Source organism: Oryctolagus cuniculus, chromosome 1 (genome assembly GCF_964237555.1).
Source record: "Oryctolagus cuniculus chromosome 1, mOryCun1.1, whole genome shotgun sequence".
NCBI classification, from domain to species: Eukaryota; Metazoa; Chordata; class Mammalia; order Lagomorpha; family Leporidae; genus Oryctolagus; species Oryctolagus cuniculus.
The window spans coordinates 65,223,534-65,241,606 of record NC_091432.1 but is presented as its reverse complement, the minus strand read 5'-3'; the positions used below and the strand labels follow the sequence as shown (position 1 = coordinate 65,241,606).

The 18,073-nt window shown below is 44.4% G+C and overlaps 1 protein-coding gene across 6 annotated transcripts in view; it reads right to left on the bottom strand.

The window, feature by feature from the left end:
- The window catches only part of PAAF1 (proteasomal ATPase associated factor 1), a 36,390-nt gene that overhangs the window by 5,945 nt on the left and 12,372 nt on the right, over positions 1 to 18,073 (bottom strand). For all 6 annotated transcript variants that reach the window (XM_008264186.4, XM_051822397.2, XM_070075172.1 and 3 more), the window contains 6 exons: positions 13,311 to 13,409; positions 12,530 to 12,680; positions 11,730 to 11,924; positions 7,180 to 7,271; positions 5,454 to 5,569; positions 4,055 to 4,137 (listed from right to left, as the gene is read on the bottom strand). In XM_008264186.4, coding sequence (XP_008262408.1) covers positions 4,055 to 4,137; positions 5,454 to 5,569; positions 7,180 to 7,271; positions 11,730 to 11,924; positions 12,530 to 12,680; positions 13,311 to 13,409 — 736 coding nt within the window. The remainder of the gene's footprint in view (positions 1 to 4,054; positions 4,138 to 5,453; positions 5,570 to 7,179; positions 7,272 to 11,729; positions 11,925 to 12,529; positions 12,681 to 13,310; positions 13,410 to 18,073) is intronic.

The window sequence follows — 18,073 nt, the reverse complement described above, 5'->3', positions numbered from 1 at the left end:
CTCTGCCTCTCCTCTCTCTCTGTGTAACTCTAACTTTCAAATTAATAAATAAATCTTTAAAAAAAAAGAAATTTGGGATGACCTTTAACTTGCTTAATAAGGTAGTTTTTGTTCTATTACTTATTTTAAAAGTATAGGGGTCGACACTGTGGTGTAGCACGTAAAGCCCCCACCTGCAGTGCCAGCGTCCCATATGGGGGCCAGTTTGAGTCCTGGCTGCTCCACTTCCGACCCAGCTCTCTGCTGTGGCCTGGGAAAGAAGCGGAAGATGGCCCAACTCCTTGGGCCCCTGCATCCGCGTGGGAGACCCGGAGGAGGCTCCTGGCTCCGGATCAGCATAGCTCCAGCCATTGTGGCCAATTGGGGAGTGAACCAGTGGATGAAGACTTCTCTCTCTCTCTGCCTCTCCTTCTCTCTCTATGTAACTCTGACTTTCAAATAAAATAAATAATTCTTTAAAAAAAAGTATAACATGCTCTCATAAAAGTTACATATTAAAAATAGGGGGGGTTGGCACAGTGGTATAGTAGGTTAAGCCTCTGCCTGCGGCACCAGCATCTCATATAGCCCAGCTACTCCTCTTCTGATCCAGGTCTCTGCCTATGGTCTGGGAAAGCAGTGGAAGATAGCCCAAGTGCTTGGGCCCTGCACCCATGAGGGAGATCCAGAAGAAGCTCCTAGCTCCTGAATGGCCCAGCTCCAGCCGTTGTGGCCATTTGGGGATTGAACCAGCAGTTAGAAGACCTCTCTCTCTGTCGCTCCCTCTCTCTGTCAGTAACTCTGCCTCTCAAACAAATAAATTAATCTTAAAAAAAAAATTAGGGGCAGGCATTGTGATGCAGCAGGTTAAGCCACCACTTAGAATACACACATCCCATAATGGAGTGCTGGTTCAAGTCCCTGCTACCCTGCTTCTGATCCAGCTCCCTGCTAATCCACCTGGGAGGCAGATGATGGCCTAAGTGCTCAGCCAATGCCACCCATGAGGCAGACCAGGATGGAGTTCCTGGTTCCTAACTTTGGCCTGGCCCTGACTGTTGTTGGCATTTGGGGAATAAACTAGCAGATTAAAGATCTATCTCTGTCTTTCAAATAAATAAATAAATAATTTTTAAAAAAAGGAAATAAAAAATGAGTTGATTGTGAAAAAAAAATGCATTCCAAATAAATAACAGATTAAAAATCACGCATATTGAAGATAATTACCACTAATATTTTGATGCATTTTAATCATTTAATCAATTACCACTAATCATTTTAATGCAGACTTCTGTTTTACACGGTGGAAAGCATGCTACTTAAAGGAAGGTCTTAAAGTTTTTTCTGTTTTGAGATCATGATTTTGTACAAGACCACAAAAAAAATCAAAATTAATTAACTTTTTCAAACCCTCTGGAAATCTGAAAAACTGCTTTCCAAATTTATCTGTCAATCCATACTCCAGTGTGCAGTCACAAGAGGTAATACTTCCCACTTGTGTGCATTATTGGTAACAATAACCTTTTCCACAAAAGAATCATAACCTCTTAGAGATACATACAGAGAAACTGACACATGAAGTAATATATTTGTTATATGTTTCAAAATTTGATGGCTGGGGACTACAACGAAATGGGTATAGCAAGATTAGCCACTGTTACACACTGAAAATAGCTGAAGGTAGACAGTGGGTCCAACTGGTTTTTTATGCTGTTCTCTCTACTTTGGATATGTTTAATGACTTCTATAGTAAAAGGTTTTTAAAAATTATTCCTCTGAAGGCCAGCATTGCAGCACAGCAGGTCAAGCCACTGCCTGCAATGCCAGCATCCCATATGAGCTCCAGTTCAAGTTCTAGATGCTCCACTTCTGATCCAGGTTCCCGCTAATGGCCTGGGAAAGCAGCAGAAGATGGCCCAAGTGCTTGGGCCCCTGCACCCACATGGGAGATCTGGATGGAGTTACAGGCTTCTGGCTCTGGCATGGCCCAACCCTGGCTGTTGCAGGCATTTGGGGAGTGAACCAGCAGACTTAAGATCTCCCTCTGTCCCTCCTTCTCTCTAATTCCACATTTCAAATAAATAAATAAATAAATCTTTAATAAAAAATATTGTTCATCTGTCAATTTCAATCTCCTCACTCATAATGAAAGAGTTCCTAAGGATCTCAGAGATCATCTATGTCCAATTTCTCAACCAGCAGCCAACCAGCCTATGTTTGTCGATCTCCAGAGTCTGGGTCACTTAGGCAGCTTCATTCTTACAGAAGAAAAGTATTTCCTTATAGTGAACGGAAATATGGTTCCTGATAGTCTTTTTTCAAATTATTTATTTAATTAATTTTAAAGGCAGAGTGACACAGAGAGAGAGAGACAGACAGACAGACACAGAGACAAACATATGAAAGATTTTCCATCTGGTGGTTTACGTCCCAAAAGTCCAAAACTGTCAGGGCTGGGTCTGGTAAATCTGTGGGCTGCTCCTGAGGAAATGGGCCTCATTCTTACAGGGATTACAGCGTCCTCTGTTACTCGGGAGACCTGCTGCAGCCATCTCCAGGACAACTGCTGGCATCCGCGGCAGGAGACAGCCCAAAGTGGGAAACAAGCTGCATCCTTGATTTGATTTCTTTATCCTTGCTAAAGATCGTATTTGCTTCTTAAAGCTGTATTTTGGAATGGTTTTAGATTACAGAAGAGTTAAAGATGGTATAAAAAGCTCCTGTATGTCCCTCAGTTTGAATTTTCCCAAATGTTAGCATCTTACTTTTGTCAGAACCAAGACATCGATATTGGTCCACTACTCCACACTTTCTATTTGTATCTCACCAGTCTTTCCTTAATGACCTGGGTCCAACCCAGGTCACACACTGATTTAACTGCCAAGTTTCTTTAGTTTCTTCTACTGACTTTACTTTTGAATATAATTTGAAACTACCAACTTCTTGTTTATATACATTTTACCAATACTTATTTTTTTAGAGAATTATTTATTTGAAAGTCAGAGTAACACAGAGAAGGAGAAGCAGAGAGAGAGAGAGAGAGAGGTCTTCCATTCCACTGGTTCACGCTCCAAATGACCACAGTAGCTACAGCTGAGCTGATCCTAAGCCAGGAGCCAGGAGCTTCTTCTGGGTCTCCAGCATGGGTGCAGGGGCCCACAGACTTGGGCCATGTTCTATTGCTTTCCCAGGCTATAGCAGAGAGCTGGATCTCGAACTGGGGCCCATATGGGATGCTGGTGCTGCAGGCTGGGGCTTTAACCCACTGCGCCACCACTCTGACTCCCTGTTGCTTTTCTTAGACAATTAGCAGGGAGCTGATAAGAAGTGGAGCAGCCAGGACACATATGGGATGTTGGTGTCAAAGGTGGTGGCTTAACCCACTATGCCACAATACCAGCCCCTCTAACAATTTTTTAAAGATATGTATATTTATTATTTTTAAAGGATTTTTTAAAAAGATTTATTTATTTATTTATTTGAAAGTCAGAGTTACAGAGAGAGAAAGAGGGGAAGAAACAGAAAAATTTTCTATCCACTGGTTCACTCCCCAAATGGCTGCAGGGATCAAGGCTGGGCCAGGCAGAAGCCAGGAGCCAGGAGCCTCTTCTGGGTTCCCCACATGGGTGGCAGTGACCCAAATACTTGGGCCATCATCTGAGGCCTTCCATGGTACATTAGCAAGGAGCTGGATGGGAAACAGAGGAACCAGGACTCAAAATCAGCACCCCGACATGGGATGCAGGCATTTCAAATGGTGGCTTAGCCGGCTGTGCCACAACACTTGCCCCATTTGCTGTACTAATGTTTAATGAGCATCTACTATATACTGGGCATTGAACTACATGCTGAGGTAACACGATGAACACAACATAATCACTACTTTCAAGGAGCTTGGATTATAGGGAGACATAGATGATTACAACATATGGTGATAAACATTTTGTGATATGTACAATATGTCAAAGAATCCTGGAGGACTATAGCCCAATCCAGCCACAGATCAGTCATTTACAACTATATTTAATGAACTGAACTAGATGGAACCATCTCTTTTAATTGGCCCTGGACCCACCTTGGCTAGCAATGAATCCATCTCTGAAACTCAGCAGGGACAGAACTGGTGCTCCTGATCTGTGGATGACTTGTACTGGAGCCCTAGGAGTCAGAGTAAGAGGGGCAGTTTTATACTTTTTCTTCAAAAGCAATAATTGACTACATTCAACATATAGTACCAATCACATAAAAGGAAACAGGACAAACAGGATCAAGGAAGTTATTCAAAACCTCCTTGAAGTAATCCTGACATGTCTCTGAACATGAACTCAGTCACCATCAAAACCTAGAGTTTCAGGGGAGGTCTGACATGGGCTGAAGATAATGTTAACAATAATCTTTTCACACATAGAATTAAGACCAGTTTTAAAGTATTAAAATTGTCAGGACTTAACCAGAAAAATGAGTGAGAATCAATGTAATATACAAGTGTAAGAGTGCTTTTATAATAGTGTTCAAAGATTCTCTACCTCTATGGAGGCAAAAACAAAACAACTAAAATGATGGAAGAAAAGGTGTAAGTTAGTCACCCCTCCTGGAATCTCTTCTCTGCTCCTAGAACAAAGTCCTAACTCCTGAGGATGGGAAGCAAAGCTCCTGCTTTCCCGTCTAACCTCACCTTCCACCTGTCTTTCCTCTTCCACCTGTCAAGCTGATGTACCACCACACTGTCACTGCCTTCATACTTCTCTGCTTTCTTTACTTGCACACTGCTACTCAACAAGACCCAAGGCTTCCCATCTCCTTGCAGCACCCATTCCTCTCCCTCTGCTTGGTGCCTCCTCAGTTTCCTGGGGACAGCCCTGGCAGGTCAGTGATCTCGCTGCAGCACAAGGTTTTTCCTCTGGGGCACCTTTCCACTAGACTCCAGGTGTCTCAAAGGCAGAGTCCACCGCAGAGGCATTCAGTAAGTATTAGCTGAACAAAGGAAAGAAATAAAAGGAGGAAGGGAGAGTATAAACTGTGAAGTTCTGTAGCACAGAGGCTGAATGATCCTCTCTGGATGTCTTTAAGATCCAGACAGGTCTGACTGCAAAAAAGGAATCAGAGTTGGCTTACTTGAACCAAAAATGAACATTCAGCCTTGGGCTAGCCCAGGTCCAATATAGAGAAAATTACTGAGCCGCTTAAAGTTAAAAGTTCTAGATAATTTAAAATGAAATGTCAGTTCATATTTAAGCTTACTTTCCAGAGCAATCATTAAAGTTGGACAATCACAACAGTAGAAATCAAATTACCTCTCAGTATGACTGAGTGTAATAAGAACAATCAGACAATTCATACAAAGAAACTATATATAAATGGAGAAACAGAACCTTGATTTGAGTCACCATATGCCAGGCTAAGTCAATGTTAAAGACAAAAAAATATTTCCACTCTGTATAAGACCTGCATCATGCAAACAAATGGTGACTCACCTTGGACTCCTTGCATCCAGTTGATAAATGTTTCCATCTTGTGTCCCAGCCAATAGTGAGAAGCCAGAGAGGAAAGTACAGCAGTTGAAGGCATCTGAGCCAACAAAGAGGAAAACCTGGGAACAAGCAGGAGACAAAGATGCTATTCAAAAATGAATTTGTTTTCAGGAATAAACAGACACCAAAAAAGGGAATTTTTTTTTACTATTTTTAGAAATACTATTGTCTTTTTTCTCCTTTTAAATACTCTTGAACAATAAATAAAGCATTCACCACTAAGAAGGAAGCACTCTGAAGATATCAGAAACCTGAGGTTGGCTGATGACTTAAGCAGTTTATGTAATACCAAATTCTGAGGCTGCAGTTTTCAAACGCCTACCCCTCAACACACTGACTCCAAAGATCCTTGCCACCAAAAATCCTTCTCCCTCATTATAACTCTCTATTTGAGAAAACACCTGCATTCCTACATTTAAGTTTTGCTCCATGACGCTTCCAAAAGCCTTTTGCAGCAAGGTACTTTAGAAGAAAAGAAACAAATAAAGTGGCAATGCAAGGAACCACAATTCTCTCCAAATATCTGAAAAGAGAAATTATTAGATTTTCACTTATTCTTTATGATCATATCTCCTTCTAAGGTTCTAGAAGGGAAAGGAAAAAACAAAATGCCTGATTTCCCTTTGGAAATAAAAGACAACATGAAAATTAGCACAAAATTGGTGATGACCAAGGCAGGCATTTGCCTTTGTGATCAAGCTGCTGGCTAAGACTCCACATCCCATATCAGACTCCCTGGGTTCAAGTCCCACCTCTGCTCTGAATTCCAGCTTCTCACTACTGCACTCCCTAGCAGGTAGCAGGTGATGGCTCAGATAGTTGGGTCCCTGCCACCCACGTGGGAGACCTGGTTCAAATTCTCAGCTTCACCCCAGCACAGACCCAGCTGACCACTGTACACATTTGGGAAGTGAACCAGCAAAGGGGATCTCTCTTTCTCCATCTACTTTCTGTCTCTGGGTCTCTCTCTGCCTCTCAAATAAAACATCACCAGACAATGGAGTAAGTAATAAGACAAAATGGAAATACAAAACCTATGGTCAAAACCAAATCACTGGAGCTGTTCTGGATGTGACAATGGGTGCTAAAAGGACATTTTAAAAATCTCATCTCAGGCAAGACCAAGTGTAGCTAAAAGCACAGTTTGCCCAGCAAAGCCTCAGGGGATGAAGGAGGACAATCTGGCTAGTTCTTCTATAACATATTCTGCTCACTAATTATAATTGAGAACTCTGAATATACAAGTCCTTAAATCAGAATTTCTCCACATTACTTAAAAGTAGAAAGCCCCAGAAAGAGAAAGCGATCCAACCACATTACTCTACAGAGGGTACACAGAGGACCAGGGAGGGAAAGTGAGCTCGCAAAACAGCACAGTAATTAATCACTTAGCCCAGTGAGGTAAGTCCCATTACGCCCAGTTTAGTGATAAGGAAACTGAGGCGCAGAGCAGCTAAGCAACCTATCCACCATGACAACCACTAAGCAGAAGAGCTAGGATATATGTTGTGCCTATTCCGAGTCCCATGCTCTTCATCTCTATACTATATTGCCTCTCACCCGTGCCGTGAACAGTGGGAACAAGCAGAAATGTTTCCAAAACAGCTTTTCAAGAATCTGAGAGACCCAGGGTGCCTCAGAGTTCAAATAGCTAATAGGAACCACTTGCCGGCTGCCTGCTCTGTAGTCCCAAGCACTGAAGCTTCTTATCTTCCCGGGCCAACAGCAGCATTTTCGCCTCTGTTCCAACCTCTCGTTCACCTGTACAATAGATGAGCTATGTTAGTAACAGCCAGTCGGCTGGCAGTGCCCACAAAGCACAAATACTGATGGATGTTGACTGAGTATGTTGTGTCAGTGATTTATTAAAACAATTATGCTTCATATTTCACTGTGGTATTTATACAACTGTACATATCTGCAGAACTCAAATATAATTAAAAGAATGATTTTGACTATATGTAAAAAAACAAGCTAAATGAAAGATCTCCGCGAGTGAGATCCCAGTGGAAAGAATGGGTCATCAAAGAAGGAGGTACCTTTCTCTGAAGGGAGGAGAGAACTTCCACTTTGACCATGGCCTTGTCTAAATATGATCAGAGTCAGTGAACTCAGGGGGCTTCCATAGCCTTGGCGACTCATGACAAGAGCCTAGGGTGATTACTGATGCCATAAACAAGAGTGTCAATTTGTTAAGTCAACAACAGGAGTCACTGTGCACTTACTCCTCATGTAGGATCTTTGTCCTTAGTGTGCTGTACATTGAGATTTAATGCTATAACTCGTACTCAAACAGTATTTTCCACTTTATTTTTCTGTGTGGGAGCAAACTGTTGAAATCTTTACTTAATGTATGCTAAACTGATCTTCTGTATATAAAGAAAATCAAAAATGAATCTTGATGTGAATGGAAGGGGAGAGGGAGTGGATAAGGGGAGGGTTGCGGGTTGGAGGGACGTTATGGGGGGGAAGCCATTGTAATCCATATTCTGTACTTTGGAAATTTATATTCATTAAATAAAAGTTAAAAAAAAAAAAGGTATCCCCAATAAACTCAAATTTAAAAACACCATGGAGGCCGGCACCGCGGCAGCTCAATAGGCTAATCCTCCACCTGTGGCACTGGCACCCCGGGTTCTAGTCCCGGTCGCTCCTCTTCCTGTCCAGCTCTCTGCTGTGGCCAGGGAGTGCAGTGGAGGATGGCCCAAGTCCTTGGGCCCTGCACCCGCATGGGAGACCAGGAGAAGCGCCTGGCTCCTGGCTTCGGATCAGCGCGGTGCGCCGGCTGCAGCGCGCCAGCCGCAGTGGCCATTGGGGGGTGAACCAACGGAAAAGGAAGACCTTTCTCTCTGTCTCTCTCTCTCACTGTCCACTCTGCCTGTCAAAAAAACAAAACAAAACAAAACAAAACAAACACCATGGGCCAGCATTGTGGTATAGTGAGTACCTGCAATGCTGGCATCCCATATGGGCATTGGTTCGATACCCGGCTGCTCCACTTCCAACTCAGCTCCCTGCTAATGTGCCTGGGAGAGGAGCAGAAGATGGCCCAACTTCTTGGGTCCCTGCACCCACATGGGAGACTTGGAGAAAGCTCCTAACTCCTGGCTTCAACCACTGAGGCCATTTGGGGAGTGAACAGGGGATAGAGGATCTTTATCTCTCTCTCTTCCTTTCTCTGTGTAACTCTTTCAAATAAATAAATAAATCTTAAACACACACACACACAAAGTTTGTAATGTAGTGAGATACCACATTAGGGATCCAACATTGAACGAAGATACTCTCTGCCCTCAAAGCTCTTAGAATCAGGAGGACCCTATTGAGGGTCTACTATGTATCCAACACTGTTTTAGGGCTAAGAACTGGCAATGAACAGGCAAGGCCCTTAATTCTCATGGATTCTAGTGGAAAAAGACTATAGGTAAATAAACAAGTAGCATATTTTCAGAGACAAGTGAATTGTACAAAGTGAATGAAACAGGAAAATGTATCAAAGTGAGTACACGGTGGGAGACTGAATGGAAGGATAACTTTAAACAATTTTTTTTTTTAACTTCAAGGGATATAGAGACAGAGAGAGATCTTCCATCAGTTGGTTCACTCCCCAAATGCCTGCACAGGCAGGGCTGGAAGCCCAAAACTCAATCTGGGTCTCCCTCATGGTTTGCAGGACCCGCCTACCTGAGTCATCACCTTCTGCCTCCTAGGTGTATACTAGGAGGAAGCTGCAATTGAAAGCAGAGCCAGGGGGCCAGCACTGTGGTGCAGTGGGTTAACGCCCTGGCCTGTATCGCCCGCATCCCATATGGGTGCCAGTTCAAGACCCGGCTGCTCCACTTCCAATCCAGCTCTCTGCTGTGGCCTGGGAAAGCAGAAGATAGCCCAAGACCTTGGGCCCTTGCACCCACGTGGGAGACCTGGAGGAAGCTCCTGGTTCCTGGCTTCGGATCGGCACAGCTCTGGCCGTTGCAGCCAACTGGGGAGTGAACCAGTGGATGGAAGACCTCTCTCTTTGCAACTCTGACTTTCAAATAAAATAAATAAATCTTAGGCCGGCGCCGTGGCTCAATAGGCTAATCCTCCACCTTGCGGCGCCGGCACACCGGGTTCTAGTCCCGGTCGGGGTGCCGGATTCTGTCCCGGTTGCCCCTCTTCCAGGCCAGCTCTCTGCTATGGCCAGGGAGTGCAGTGGAGGATGGCCCAGGTGCTTGGGCCCTTCACCCCATGGGAGACCAGGAAAAGCACCTGGATCCTGGCTCCTGCCATCGGATCAGCGCGGTGCGCCGGCTGCAGCGGCGGCCATTGGAGGGTGAACCAACGGCAAAGGAAGACCTTTCTCTCTGTCTCTCTCTCTCACTGTCCACTCTGCCTGTCAAAAAAAAAAAAAAAAAAAAAGAGAGAGAGAGAGAGAGCCAGGACTTAAACCCAAGCAGTCTGACAGGCAATGCAGGTGTCCCAAGCAGCATCTTAACTGCTGTGCCAAACACCCATGCTCAAAATTTAAACTTCAATTGTAAAAAGGCTCTGTGGAGTACAGGTATTGTGGTGCACAGGGTTACACTGCTGCTAGGGATGCCAGCATCCCATACTGGGACGCCATTTCAAGTTTGAGCTACTCTACTTTGAATCCAGCTTCCTGTTTATGTGTTTGGGAAAGCAGTTGATGATGGCCCAAGTGCTTGGGTCCTAACACCCATGTAGGAGACCTGGATATGGTTCCAGGATACGGCTTCAGCCTGACCCAGCCCAGGATGTTGTGGCCATTTTGCTTTTTTTTTTTATTTATTTATTTGAAAGTCAGAGTTACACAGAGGAGAGGGAGAGGTAAAGAGAGAGAGAGAGAGGTCTTCCATCTGCTGATTCACTCCCCAATTGGCAGCAATGGTTGGAGCTGCGCTGATCCGAAGCTAGGAGCCAGGAGCTTCTTCCAGGTCTCCCACACGGGTGCAGGGGCCCAAGGACCTGGGCCATCTTCTACTGCTTTCCCAGGCCATAGCAGAGAGCTGGATTGGAAATGGAGCAGCCAGGTCTCGAACTGGCGCCTATAAGAGATGCTGGCACGGCAGGCAGCGGCTTAACCCACTACACCACAGCACTGGTCCGCTGTGGCCATTTGGAGAGTGAATGAGCAGACAGAACATCTCTCTCCATCTTTCCCTCTTTCTCTGTCACTCTGCCTTTCAATAAATAAATAAATATTCAAAGAAAAGAAATAAAAAATAAAAATGCTCCGTTGGGGTCAGTTTTCAACTGAGACGTGAATGGCGAATGGAAACCAGTCCTGTGAATGGTGGTGGGAAGTGCCCTCCAGACTAAGGAAACACGGCGGCAAAGGCGAGGGGCTGCTGGGCTGCAAGAGCAGACAGAAGGCGGGAGGGGTCCTGGGTCAGAGAGCAGCTGTGTTACAGGCCATGCTAAGGGGCTACCATGTCAATACAGGTATAAAGGGGGACAACTGGAGGTTTTCAAGTTGGAGAGTCACACGCTTCACGGATTTTTAAGAAATGATTCCAAAGATTGCTCCAGTTCAGGAAGCACTTAGCCTAGCAGTTTAGATGTTCACATCCCATATAAGAGTTCCTGGGTTTAAGTCTCAGCTCTGGCTCCTGACTCCAGCTTCCTGCTAATGCAGACCCTGGGAGGTAGTGGTGACAGCTCTATAACTGGGCTCCTGCCACCCACATGGGAGACTCAGACTTTGTTCCCAGCTCCCAGCTTTGGCCTTGGCCCAATCCCAGCTGGGATATTTGGAGAGTGAACTAAATGCCAGACAGGAGTCACTCTCACTCTCTGCTCTCCCTGTGATATCTATTTCTCAAATAAAAACTTTTGTTTAAAGATTTATTTATTTGAAAGTCAGAGTTACACACAGAGAGGAGAGACAGAAAGAGAGAGGTCTTCCATTCAATGGTTCATTCCCCAGTTGGCCGCAACGGCTGGAGCTGTGCCGATCCGAAGCTAGGAGCCAGGAGCTTCTTCCAGGTCTCCCACATGGGTGCAGGGGCCCAGGCACTCTCTCAGGCAATAGCTGATCTTAACATATACTTCCTTTGTCAATTCCAAACCAACAACAATGTAAGAGCAATAGTAAATATTAATCTTGTAGTGAAAATAGAAATGGCAGCAGGAAAAGATAAGGGAAAAAAGGAGAAACTAAGCAAATGCTGATGAGGGTTTTCTTAAACAAAACAGGCTCATGTATCATCATTGACTTACTGGGCACCTGCTCTGGGGAGCCAAGGTTTATGGAGTTGTCTGCAGCACCCACTGCCACTCCATTGATGGAGGAACCACAGTCTGCAAGGACTCCCAAGCAGGCTGAGCGCCCACAATCCCAAAGTCGTGCTGTCCCATCTCGAGATCCAGACACCACATTCCTCCCCCGCTCAACAATGGCTGTATCTAGGATACCTAAAATGGATAAAGAAGAAAGGAAGTCCAAGTGAAGAGAAGACAGTGCAACACAGTGACTCCATGCAACAGTGGGTGTCCGGCAGGGCAGTTAGGATTTGGGAGCCTACAACCCATATGAGTAACTGGGTTCAATTCCTGGGACCACTCCCAATTCCAGTGCAGCCTGTAAATATAAATTGCGACTTAAACCCATGGGAATCACAGCTCTATCTTGATCTATCTCTGATGTCCGGTGATGCAGCCATTCACCCCCTTGCTTTTACTGTCCCCTCAGCCCAAGGACTAATGAGAAAACGCAGGCACTTATCTCTACCTCCCTCTCTCATTACTCTCAGCATACAGGTAGATGATATCCTGAGGAATATTTTTTTTTTCTTATCAATTGTAGAAAACAACTATTTGTATAAGACTGTTAGTTCTAGATAGCAATCATGACTGAACAGCAAAGAAATTTCTGGCCCTTGGGGAAACAGCAGCTCATCAGAAACGGCCAGCGGATGAATTACCTGTGTGTCTGTGAATAACCAGCTTTGTTTTCTCTTTTCAGTGATTCATCTCTGGGGATCATTAGGGATGCCTTTGGGAGAAGCCACCCTTCATACCTCCTTTGTGACCTTTGAAGGTCACCACGCAGTTAGCATCTTCTGCTGACCAGATCTTGAGCTGGGCATCCATTCCCCCACTCAGAACCACAAGGCCTGATGGGAAAAACCTGCAACAATTCACATCAAACACATGTCCTTCCAATACTCTCTGGAAAAACAAAAGAAAATTCCATGCTAGTTCTCTTGTCCATCCCTTAATGTTCTCACTTCCCACATTTTGGTCCCTTATGAAATACCTACATACTATAACCATATGGTAGATTTAACGAAGGATGTCCAAAGGATATCTTAAGTTCATTTGTCTACCATGTAGTGTTCTAAGAGCTGCTGGCTCCCTTTCCTGGGATTTAGCGAAAATGTTACAGAACTGAATTCCCTTGCTCTCACATCCACTCCTAAGTCTAGTTCTAGGAATAAGGAGCTGAGGAGGCCTGGGAACTTAAAATTTCTCTCTCCTTAAAATCCTCTATGTAGGTTGCAGGCTCAGTCATATATTCAGTGTAACAGCTCAGTCTTGGAAACCAATCACTGAAGGCAGCTCAGTCAAGGGCCCACTCAGATATTCACTGGCCTGGCTTCTCAACTCTTCCAGCCCAACTCTGATCTGCGAAATCACTAAGTTTGAGAATGGTATTATAATCAACAAATGGGAGAACAGAAGTCAATGCATGTCCAGTGACCCTACATTTTTAGCATGGGCCACTCTTCCTTCCATGACCCATCAGGGTTTCTCAAACTACCCTTCATGTCTAAGACCCTAAATATCCAAATTCTTTACTCTGGGTTCTCCATTGGAAGCCTGCCAGATCTTCATGTTCCCATCAGTACTAGAAGACACACCAAGGCCTCCTCCACTGGAAATGTCCAGGCATGTTATCTGTTCAAAAGACAAAACAACCAATGTTGTAAGTAAGGAATTACTCTTATTTCTGTGACAGATCCTATAACCCTCCCTTTTTCCACACTCTTCCAAGACATCTTCAAGCCTATGCCTCCCAATACAAAAGACACGTGTTTGATGTGAAGGATGAGTTATTATCACTTACTTCCCCACAAGACCAGAGCCAATGCCATCTACTTCTCCGAACAAGACAACGCTCCCATAAACATCTGTTGTCTCCTGCTTCAGCTAAAACACGTTCCCTGTCCCCGTTTTGTTTTCATAGTTTCTACCCTCTGCTATTTTTTTTTGCAGTATCTTTCCTAATTCTTAGAAACCTACTTATAAACAACACCCTTCAATACATACTAGAATTCAAGGAAGAATAAAAATACTTCCATATAGATTCCATATATATCTATGTACAGATATATAGATATAAATGTTTCAGAATAAGTAATACAGAATTCTCAGATTCACTTCTGCAGTTCCAGTATCAGCAATCACTTCCTGCATGTATACCCTTTTTATTAAATGGCATTAAAAGAAAACATCCAGTTGCAAGTATTTCAGAAATGTGGGATAGACAGTCTGACATATTCCCAGCAACACTGACTCCCACATGGCCTAAATTAAGGAAAAGTAGACTGTGACTTTAATTATCTAATCTCCCATTTTCACTCTGTATGTCAATTAAGCCATAATGAAGATATTTGGCAAGAACTATAGGAATATTTAGGTAAATCTGTAACATTTTAAGACTCTTCTTCTTTATTTTGGTTCCTCAGAATAAAAGCACTGTTAACTTAATTGTAGATCCTTCAATTTTAATAAATGGATGAATCATCTCTTAGTAAACTTACACAAGAGAAAGAGAAATAGCAAAAAGGCACCATCAATGATAAAAAAAAAATGACCTACTTCCCAAAGGTTTTCCCAACTCCCTCACAAGAGACTCATCATTTCCTTCCTGAGAATATCTCAGCACTATATTCACATATTGTAATGGTCAGCACCCAATACAAATAAAGGGTGACTGCCTTCTCTAGCAGATATGTGGCAATGTCTGGAAACAAGATGCAGGGAGGAGGGACAGTGGCCTGTTACAGGTTGAGGTACTGGATCTGCTAGGTGCCCTGCAATGCATAGAACAGTGCCCTATAACGAAGGACCCAGGTCAGGATGTCAATAGTACTGAGGCTGAGAAACTTTGTTATATTGTATTATATCCTCTCAGTTAATATGCTGTCCCTAAAGGAAACAGGGACTTTGTGTTACTTATCCCCAGTGCCTAGCCTTAAAAAGAAATTAGGTCTGAACTACCTATTTCTTACAAAATGTTAGGAATTAATAGATTAAAGACCATACCAGCTATCTTCTTAGTTCAAATTTTTTCTTTAAAGACTTATTTATTTATTTGAAAGGCAGAGTTACAGAGTCAGAGGCAGAGAGGGAGAGAAGTCTTCCATCTGCTGGTTCACACCCCAGATGGCCACAATGGCCAGCGCTGCACCGATCTAAAGCCAGGAACCAGGTGCTTCTTCCGGGTCTCTTACGTGGGTGCAGGGGCCCAAGGACCTGGGACATCTTCTATTGCTTTCCAAAGGCCACAGCAGAGAGCTGGATCAGAAGTAGAGCAGCTGGGACTTGAACCGGTGTCCATATGGGATGCCGGTATTGCAGGCAGTGGCCGTAAGTCCAAACTTTTGTTAAAGGAAAACGGGAATGGGATCTATCACCCATAAATACCTACTATGTACCATACAGGTAATAAACAATACCTCAAGTAACCTCCCAAAAATCTGTTAGGTATGATTCCTGTTTTTCACATGAGCAAACTGAGGCCTAAGAAGAGACTGAGTAATCTCCGAAGGCCACATGTTAGGAACCAGTATACAAATCTAGGTCAGATTCCAAAGCTAAAGATCTATTCCTGAGCTTAATGATAACAAAAGAACAAACAGATCAATGAATTAATCTTATATATCAAATAAAGATGACAATTTAAGTCACTGGGGTAGAAGATGAGTTACCTTATGATGCTATGAGTTGTTTAATAATTTTAAAATTGGAATGTTAAAAATGAAAATACTAAAATAAAAATAAATTTACATAATTTCACAAATAATGTAACTGGCACTACAACTGCCTTATGGTAAGCATTCAACATGATCTTCAGTAGTAGAAGTATGCAGTCGCAATAGTGAAGACCTCGTAAGACATGAACACACGCACTGTGGGCACCACACAGTATGTTTTTCAGAGGAAATGTACAGCAATGAATAACTCCACAAGTCAGTTTAACAGAGGTCAGTTAGAACATACTCTATAACCCAACAATTCTATTTAACACATGTATTACAATTTCTTCCTACCTTCTTAAGTAGAAGTTTAGCTGCAAGTATACTTATAAAAATTTGAAATCATAAAGTTGGGAACACCTGCACGTACAGTAATAAAAAACTAGAAAAATAAATGACAGTAAAGTCATAGAATGAAGCATTGTAGCTTTTTAAAAATATACTTATTTGGCCGGCGCCACGGCTCACTAGGCTAATCCTCCGCCTAGCGGCGCCGGCACACCGGGTTCTAGTCCCGGTCGGGGTGCCGGATTCTGTCCCGGTTGCCCCTCTTCCAGGCCAGCCCTCTGCTGTGGCCAGGGAGTGCAGTGGAGGATGGCCCAGGTGCTTGGGCCCTGCACCCCGTGGGAGACCAGGAAAAGCACCTGGCTCCTGGCTCCTGCCATCGGATCAGCGCGGTGTGCCGGCCGCAGCGCGCCGGCCGCAGCGGCCATTGGAGGGTGAACCAACGGCAAAAGGAAGACCTTTCTCTCTCTCTCTCTCACTGTCCACTCTGCCTGTCAAAAAAAAAAAATATATATATATATACTTATTTATTTATTTGAAAGGTACAGTGACAGAGATAGAATGAGAATCAGAGAAAGAAAGAGACCTTCTATCTATTGATTCACTCCCCCGATGGCTGCAATAGGCAGGGCTGGGCCAGGCTGAAGCCAGGAACCTGGAACTCCATTTGGAGTAGCCAAGCTTAGACTGGTGTGCTCCAATATGGGATGCCAGCATCACAGTGGCTTTACCCCCTACGCCACAACACTGGGCCTATCACTATGTAGATTTTAAAAGATGACATAAGGGTGACTATTGTGGTACAGCAGGTTAAGCTGTGGCTTGGGATCCCCACATCCTATATCACAGTGCCTGGGATTGAGTTCCAATCCAGCTTTCTGCTAATGTGTCTGGGAAGGCAGCAGATGACCCAAGTACTAGGGTTCCTGTCACCCATGCGGGAAACTCAGGTAGAGTCCCCAGCTCCTGGCTTTGGCCTGGCCCAGACCTGTTGTGGGCATTGTTGAGGGCATTTAATTGTGGGCACTGTTCACTGTTGTGAACAGTGGATGAAAGATCTGTCTCTCCGTCTCTTTGTCACTCTACCTATCAAGTAAATAAGTAAAAGAATACACAGAAAGATGACACAGAACACTTATAAGTAATCAAAACCAAGTTATAAAATAGCATGGAGGTTGGTGTTGTGGTGCAGGGAGCAAAGCCATCAGTCACAATGCTAACATACCATGTTGCAAGGCTGGTTCAAGAACTGGGTGCTCTGCTTCCAATCCTGGAAGAGCAGCAGCAGATGGCCCAAGTCCTTGGGCTTCTGCCACCCATGTGGGAGACTAGAATGGAGTTCCAAGCTCCTGGCTGCCCGCCTGACCCTGGCTGTTACAACCATCTGGGGAGTAAGCCAGCGGATGAAATCTCTATCTCTATCTCTATCTATCTCTCTCTCTCTCTCTCTCTTATCCCCCCCCCCCCCATTCTGTCACTCTGTCTTTCAAATCAATTAAATCTTTAATTAAAAAGAAAGCATGAAGCCTGCACCGCGACTCAATAGGCTAATCCTCCGCCTGCGGCGCCGGCACATTGGGTTCTAGTCCTAGTCGGGGCACCGGATTCTGTCCCGGTTGCCCCTCTTCCAGGCCAGCTCTCTGCTGTGGCCCAAGTCCTTGGGCCCTGCACCTGTATGGGAGACCAGGAGAAAGCACCTGGCTCCTGGCTTTGGATCAGCGCGGTGCGCCGGCTGCAGCACGCCGACCATGGCGGCCATTGGAGGGTGAACCAACGGCAAAGGAAGACCTTTCTCTCTGTTCTCTCTCTCTCTCTCACTGTCTACTCTGCCTGTAAAAAAAAAAAGCAAGCAAGCAAGCAAGCAAGCAAACAGTACTGTAAAAATGTGCTTTGGTAAAATATTTAAAGAAAAGACTGATAGGGACTGGCACTGTGGCATAGTGGGTAAAGCCGCCGCCTGCAGTGCTGGCATCCCATATGGGTGCCGTTTCAAGTCCCAGCTGCTCCACTTCCAGTCCAGCTCTCTGCTATGGCCTAGGAAAGCAGCAGAAGATGGCCCAAGTCCTTGGGCCCCTGCACCTGTTTGGGAGACCCAGAAGAAGCTCCTGGCTCCTGGCTTTGGATTAGTGCAGCTCCAGCTGTTGTGGCCAACTGGGGAATGAACCAGCAGATGGAAGACCTCTCTCTCTCTCTCTCTCTCTGCCTCTCCTTCTCTCTCTGTGTAACTCTTTCAAATAAATAAATAAATCTTAAAAAAAAAAAAAGATTGCTAGAATTACAATAACGATATATAAA